The sequence below is a fragment of the Phalaenopsis equestris genome, unplaced genomic scaffold, assembly GCF_001263595.1.
Source record: "Phalaenopsis equestris unplaced genomic scaffold, ASM126359v1 Scaffold000469, whole genome shotgun sequence".
NCBI classification, from domain to species: Eukaryota; Viridiplantae; Streptophyta; class Magnoliopsida; order Asparagales; family Orchidaceae; genus Phalaenopsis; species Phalaenopsis equestris.
In genome coordinates this window covers 99649-107513 of record NW_018164910.1, presented here as the reverse complement: position 1 = coordinate 107513, position 7865 = coordinate 99649, and the positions used below count along the sequence as shown (strand labels likewise).

Below are 7865 nucleotides of genomic sequence, written 5' to 3'. Positions count from 1 at the left end.
ATCTAATAACATAATGGTCAGTGTGAACAGGTACATTTTATTCCAATCAAATAGGGTCTACATTTATCAAAAGCATATACTATAGTCAATAACTCATTCTCATTAGTGGTATAATTAGTTTGAGCTTCATTCAGGGTTTTAATAGCATAATTGTCGGTCGCTTTTATAATTTATTTTGAAAATAATATTTAATTTAATACCCATATAGTTTTGATTTTTGAAAGTGGTATTTTGATTTTGAAAATGAGATCAAAAGACCTCACATATTTAATAGTTTAAATAACCGAGCATTACACCACAAACAACATGCCTATTATGAGGAATAAACACATTTTTTGTTAGCGGGGCTCAATTACATAAACTAAAGAATTTATAACATCTGTTTGGTCTGCAAACCTTTTTATATGTTAGCCGATAAGTTCCCATGTCTAATATAAGGATTAGATAGTGTTTATATTTCCTAGGTTCTTTAGTTCCCTATAAAGTCAAACCCCTATAGTTAATTATATCCTAAGAGTCTGAAGCCACTTAACAAAACTCTCGATAATGATAAAAAATTTCATCTTCAAGATTGCAAAGTTTAGTTTTCAAAGTTGGACATAGGAAAAATCAAATAGGAGTGGATCAAATAGGAGTAATTATTTTAGGAATCCAAAGGAATGAGAAGTATGGGATGTCACAGTTCTCAAGGAGAATCTCAGTGGCTTCCTAAAATATCTTATGATCTGGTTTCAATTTGAAGGTGATATTATTTGATGTTTCATCTTATTATTTTTATTACTTATGACTTACATATGCACGATATCTGAACTTAAAAATAGACTGAAAGAAAGGAGGGTTTATGTCATACCGAACAAGCACCTAAGCATCCTAAAAGAGTTAGTACTTATATTGTACAACATAATTGTTGCAAAAGCGTAAAGGTAAGGTGAGGATTTATATTGCACTAGATAAATAACCTCGAAATCCTATGAATTTTTATTAAATCTAGAAAGGTTTAGCTGACGTAGGCCTCGTTTGCTCTCTAGAAAATGTTCTTCTGCACTTTATGACCTCGTCATGCTGTCCATAAAGTCAGCTTCAAGCACATTGTTGTAGCGGTAGCTCCAAGGTTTAAGGTTTATTTTATTATTAATAAATTTTATTATTAGAATGTTTTGGGGGGGATTTTTAATTAAAATTAAGCGACACCGATCAAGATCCCACGGTTTCGTCTTCCTGCCATCATTATTTTCTTTTGAATTTACTTAGCCTACACAGACCATTAAGCCCATCTAGACCGGAGAATTCTCATTAGCAACGATAAGTTACCTCATCCGAGAAATCCTCATAAATTTAAAAAGGGTAAATTACGTTTGTTTTGAGGTTTTGAAAGTGTATTATTTTATTTTGAAAGTGTATTTTTTTCTTGTTCTTGTAGGTATAATAAAATGTACATAATACAATAAAATGAAAATAAAGTAAATTAGCCAAAAAAATGCAATATATAAACTACAAATGTGTACCAGATGCTCCCGCTGTTGATGCATGGTTAGTATCATAAACATAGTATAATTCAAATACTATATAAAGAAATTTAAATAAATTGCAATAAAATCCGATATAAAGAAATTCAAACTAGGAGTTAGTAAGACAAAACCCAAAAGTCACATATGAAAGACCAGGATTGAGGGTAAGAATTAAGTAAAGATGGGGAATCAAAACTGGGTTGTGTGATTCACCATTCCAACTTTTGATAATACTCAGTTTTATTTGCTTTCCTAGTACAAAAGATAAAAAAACTTGTTCGAGTTCAGTTTAACTACATAAATAATGAGAGAAATTAAAAAAATTAGCAAGTCCTTTGTGAGTTGTTAATAAAATGGTGATTTTGAACAACCTTATCCATCTCAAATTTTTCTTGGCAAATAAATCTTTATCAATTACATATGTCTTTGCTTGAAAAAATATTACGTGCGATGTTGAATTCAAGTTTGTCATGTGAGGCATGCCTAAGGATTAGACTGGTGGGGACCTTAAGGGAGAGACAAGAACAAACAGAGTAGTGAAAAGAAATAAAATAGCAAACATAGGGGTGAACTTGAGTATTCTCGAGCTATTTAACCGATTTTATTTACAGAAAATAGCTAACATTGAGAAGGGGAGAGAGTTCTCCCTATATAAAAAAAAGTCAAGAGAGAAGATCCTCATTCCATGAGAAAGGTCTTATTTATAGATGACAGGAGGATAGAAGTATAATAAATACATTCTTATCCCTGGAAGTTAAATGTTATTATTATCGTTATATGTCTGATAGATCTTTATATGTCTAGTACATTTTCATACGTCTGATACATTTTTGTATATCTGACAAATTTTGATATGTCTATCACATTTTCTTATATCTTACACTTTTTCATTTCTCTTATACATTTTCATACATCTGCCACCTTTTCATATGTCTGACACCTTTTCGTATATCTGATACGTTTTCATTATTGGGTCCATCTGGCAAGGTAGCCGGCCGATTGACTGGGGTGACCAATCAAATGAGTTTGTGGGCAGTCATTGCTACCATCGGCTTTTATTTAGATTTGCGCAGACATTTTTAAGACAAACATATAGATAAGTGTGGATTTGGTGGACTAATAAAAATTTTGTTCATTAAAATGTACTTTATCCTACATAAATTATGCTTACCAAGTTTTTTCTCAACAAATATGAAAGGCTTAAAATATTTTCCCAAAAAGATTAAAATCATAAGAAAAAAAGAGAAAAAAAATGAATGAAAAAGTTTAGTGTAGCCCACAACCTGTGAAAAGAAATAAAAAAACTAGCATAGAGCGGCATCTATAATGCTAAGTGGAAAACAACAGAGTACAATCACAAGTCCGTCCTTGTTCTCAATGTTTTCAGCCTTAAAAATGAATTCAATCTGAATCACCACCTTGATATACAACTACGACAACATAAATTCCCATCGGTTTCACAATCTCTTCTTCTCCATACTTCTTGACGTCTGCATTTAACTTGCTATGGCTCTTCCCTGTCAGCCAACTCCACCTCCCACCCTACAGAAATCTTCACCTTCCTCCTCATCCTTTTCCTCCTCCTCCACTTTTTCACCAATTCCCAGTTTGTCTACAGAGAATGGATCCTTCAAGTACTCTACTTCCTCCTCATCCTTTTCCTCCTCCACTTTTTCACCAAATCCTAGTTTGTCTACAGAGAATGGATCCTTCAAGTACTCTTCTAAACCAAATAACGTGATCTTCTAAACCAGATAACGTGATCGGTTTTGCTAAAGGGCACGAGAAATGGCAGTCTGAACTTTCTGTTCCCGTCTACTCAACTTCTGAGGTTCAGGCCATTTGATATTTTTCGTTTAAATACTACTTCACCTTGTCTGACATTGCTGCCCTGTAAGAGAGATTTTTCGAACAAATCGGCGAAACTTTATCGTTGCAATGTTTTTTTTTTTTTTTAATATAAATCACTGCGTTAGGAACACTTCTTTAGAAACATTAGAGCAGCATGAAATGTTGGATGCATCAACGAAAGAAAAGTAATAAGCATTTACAGCAGATTATGTAAAGAAATTCAAGATACCGTTCTAATCCTTATAACCCTAAGTTCGTTAACTTTTACAGGTGATTGAGAAGATGAGAAGCATACGGTGTAATGAAACAGCTGAAGAGCATCCTTGCCGAGCAATGTACTCCAGCTTGATTGGTGGAATCATTCTTGATCCGGCTCTGATGGTCATTCCAATAGATGATCACATGGTTCATAGAGGACATGGAGTGTTCGACACAGCGATGCTCATGAATGGGTAATCAAACCATTTTCATAAACCTTTGATGCCACACATAAGAAACTTCAACTTTTTGTTTCTCACTTTATACCTTAGTCCATTATTTTGCCTGTCATCAATGTAATGTAAAGTATTAAGTTTCATGAAAACAAATCAGTTAAGTCTTTTTTGTAATATATATATATATATATATAGAATGTAATGTAAAGTATAAGTTTCATGAAAACAAATCAGTTAATTTAAGTCATTTTTGTAATATATATATATATATTTATACCTTAGTCCATTATTTTGCCTGTCATCAATGTAATGTAAAGTATTAAGTTTCATGAAAACAAATCAGTTAAGTCTTTTTTGTAATATATATATATATATATATATTGGCATTCTGGACCTGTGCAGATGCTTGTATGACTTGGATTCACATTTAGACCGATTCCTGAAATCTGCATCATCAGCAAAAATATCCCCACCTTACCCTCGTGAAACTATCAAAGGAATTATTTTCCTTCTAGCGGCTGCATCGAAGCTCAAGACTGGCTCAATCCGGTACTGGCTAAGTTCTGGACCGGGTGATTTTTTGCTATCACCTCCAAGCAAAGCAAGGCCAACATTCTATTCAGTAGCAATAGCCAAAGAGTACAACCAAAAACTGGAAGGTGTTAAGGTCATAACAACAACGATTCCAACAAAACCTCCAAAATTTGCAACAATGAAGACTGTCAACTACCTTCCTAATGTTCTTTCAAAAATGGAGGCCGAAGAGATGGGTGTCTATTCCTCAATCTGGGTTGATGAACAAGGCTATGTTGCAGAGGGTCCTAATTGTAATATTGCATTTGTAAGCAAAGAAAGAGAACTTTTACTTCCTAAACCTGATAGAATCTTGCATGGTTGCACTGCTAAGAGGCTGCTCATTCTGGCAAGTAAACTGATTGGAAGGGGAATTCTTAAGAGCGTCATTACTAGGGATATCTCTGTTGAAGAAGCAAAGGGTTCAGCTGAAATGATGTTTGTCAGTAGCTTGATCCCAATAATGGCTGTCGTTGATTGGGATGGAGAACCAATTGGAGATGGTAATAAACTTTTTTTATTTTCTTGCCTTGACTTGTGAATCGGAGATTTCATTTCAATTATGCGATTTTAGTTACTATTTTAATAATATTGCAGGTAATATCGGAGAAGTGACCCAAGCAATTTCTGATCTATTTTGGGAGGATATAATTGCTGGAACACAAATGCTGAGGACAAAGGTAGCATATTAGTATTGGCAGGAAGCAAAGTATTTTGCTTTGACAAATCTTCACCTCTACTGCTCAAGTTTACAACTTTCCAAAAGCTTGCAACTGAAAACGAAATCAAAGTAATGTTCCCGCAGTATGAAATTATTAGCATGAGCTGCTTGAGATTTATCAAATGTTAGCTATTTGAATTTTCTGCTTAGACACTACAGATTCTTCTCCGTGTCTTCCCTTCTTTCTTGAGCACACATATAATTTCTTAAATCACTAGTTATGTTAGGTTCTCGTTACAATTTGTTATTGAGAGAAATAAGTAATAATTTGGAAATTGCTTAAATATAATGGCATATGATGGTTCAGTTTACATTAAGGTTAATAAAACTACAAGATTCGTGCTAAGAATTTTAATGGACATCACATCACAGAGAATTTCCACTGAGCAATTGTTCTGTAATTGTTGTCTGGAAGGTGATGTGATGAGCACATTAAGCATTCATATACCTGAGGCCTTATTATGCCAATGGAAGAACTTACACAACTTAGAAAATAATCATATGAAAATTAACTATGTATAACTACCTTGTTTATTCTTGTGGGTACTTCAAAATTCGATAAAATAGACCAATTTAAAAAAGAGATTCTTGTTTTCTAAATTTAGTTAAATAAGGATATCGTTATCCTAGTTAATCCAACTCCAATAGTTCTTGGAGAATTGTGTTCAAAAGAAACACATTTGATAGACATGTACTGGGCCAGACATACGGAAACTCAAGGAGACCAGTGTGAACTCTCCCATACAAGCATGAACTTGCCAATATTTGCTTGAACCCACTTGGATTAGTGTAAACTCACCAAAGCCTACTCATTTTAAGACGTATTTAGAAGTAATTGCCAAAGCTCATTAGTACTTGTCCAAGCACAACTAAAATCACTCTAGTTTAGGAGCTATTTGCAAACACCCCCTCAAGAATATGGGCACCTTCCTCTAATTAGGGCGGCAACTTCCTCATCAAGCTGGAGAACTAAATTTTTGTTTATTTCTTCAAGCCATTCAAATGTGCATTTAAATGTAATAATACTACAAGCCTTACTTATTTTACATCAAGCTCTCTCTTAAGAGTTGATATCTATTTAACGTATAAGTGTATCTAAATATATAGCCAATGGAATAATGTTAGATCATGATCTAAATAAATAATAGTAAGTCAAAATAATGTTGAAGGATAAAACCTTTGTTCTGTAACTCCCTTAATATAATGAAATCCCAAAACATCTCACACAAATTATTTCTCCATTTATTTCTTTGCTAATTTTACTCATTAGTTTGCATTAATAAGATTCTGTTATAACATACTGATAATTCATGATCTAACATCCTTTAGAAGAGAGCATGGATCTATTGAATGAATTAGATGCAACATTACAAATCAACAAAGGATAAAAATATTAAGAATTTTGTGAATATGGAGGACCATGATTTCTTACTTAAATAGTAGCTCAAGAAAACGATGGAGAGGATAATCAACTTGATATTTAGAATTCTTAGGAGTGCTTAGAGGTACACTCATTATTGAAATGTCGATATGATATTTTATTTTATTTTTCATTAGAAGGAGACCACCCCCATTGTGCAAGCACTACCAACAACCCTGATAATTAAATAGTTGTATTTCCAAGATATTAAGAGGAATCAACACATAGTTTTCTAGGTAAAGATGCATGTGGAGAGCAATAATCTTTAGTTGACTAGTTTTTCATTTAGCGAGATCATAGAGCCAAAAAATTATTGTGAACTTTAAGATCTCTCACCTTAAATTTTAGTATAATACAAATTCGGTGATCATGTTGCCACTTTAAACTCATCATTTTGTTATTAACAAGAATAATACATTGAAATATAAGTTATTCTTTTTTACTTTTAAGGAATAATCTCTCTTTTTTTAATGAAACGATCAATGTGAGCGATCATATCATTCTTTGAACTTATAAAGCAATTCATCTCTAAATTTGCCATTGCTCAGAGGACATTTAAGAATTGTTTGCCTTATTAGAAATTTGGCAGTAACCTGAAATATATTTGATAATCTTTGGCAGTAAGTGATAAAGACAACTATTTGGTACGAATGATTTTTAGCTTGTTTTGCTCGGGTTAGGCTCTCTCAAGGTCTATAGGTTGGACAATTTTGTTGGAGATTTGGCCTTCAATATTAGAAAATCAAGGCCTAGTTTTGAAATGCTTCATTAGTCATGTCAACATAGAACAATACAATTAAAGTCAATTTCTTTTGGCTCAATTTCATAAAGGACCTACGGCTCAATAGTGACACCTAAGTCAACCACGAGATTCATATCATCAATAACATCACTACATAGATGTGTGAATATGATACACTGATCATAATAATCAAAAATGAAAGGAGAGATTGTTTCCTTCAACTCATTGGTATCTAATGGTTACCCACTTAATAGTTTCAATGGCTAAACACATGAAAGACAATAATAATAAATAATATTGTAAATGACCTATGCAAATAATGGCTTACCCCCACTCTCTAGATCCTCCAAAAGCTTATTCTTATCATATAGATTACGGTTTTGATGTAAGATAACACCAAAACATTTACTACCTTGGTTAAAAAGCTTAAAAATAGGAAAAAAACTAAAGGAATTTATTCAGGCTTAGCACAAAAGCCTTAGTCTTTACTAATCATGTCACAAAGAAGTTTTTGGTGGTTTAACAAGTTATGATAGCAAGGTGAGATTTCTTGCAATCATGACCATAATATTTGAATATTACATGTAATATTCCAGAGAATGTTCATCAACTGAAA

The 7865-nt window shown here is 32.9% G+C and overlaps 1 protein-coding gene across 1 annotated transcript; it reads left to right on the top strand.

The window, feature by feature from the left end:
• Positions 1–2849: 2849 nt before the first annotated feature.
• LOC110027949 (D-amino-acid transaminase, chloroplastic-like) lies at positions 2850–5146 on the top strand. Its single transcript, XM_020729611.1, has 5 exons — positions 2850–3147; positions 3251–3339; positions 3630–3811; positions 4196–4869; positions 4964–5146. The coding sequence occupies exons 1-5, from the start codon at positions 3015–3017 to the stop codon at positions 5056–5058; spliced, it is 1173 nt and encodes a 390-aa protein (XP_020585270.1). The 5' UTR covers positions 2850–3014; the 3' UTR covers positions 5059–5146.
• Positions 5147–7865: the final 2719 nt, after the last annotated feature.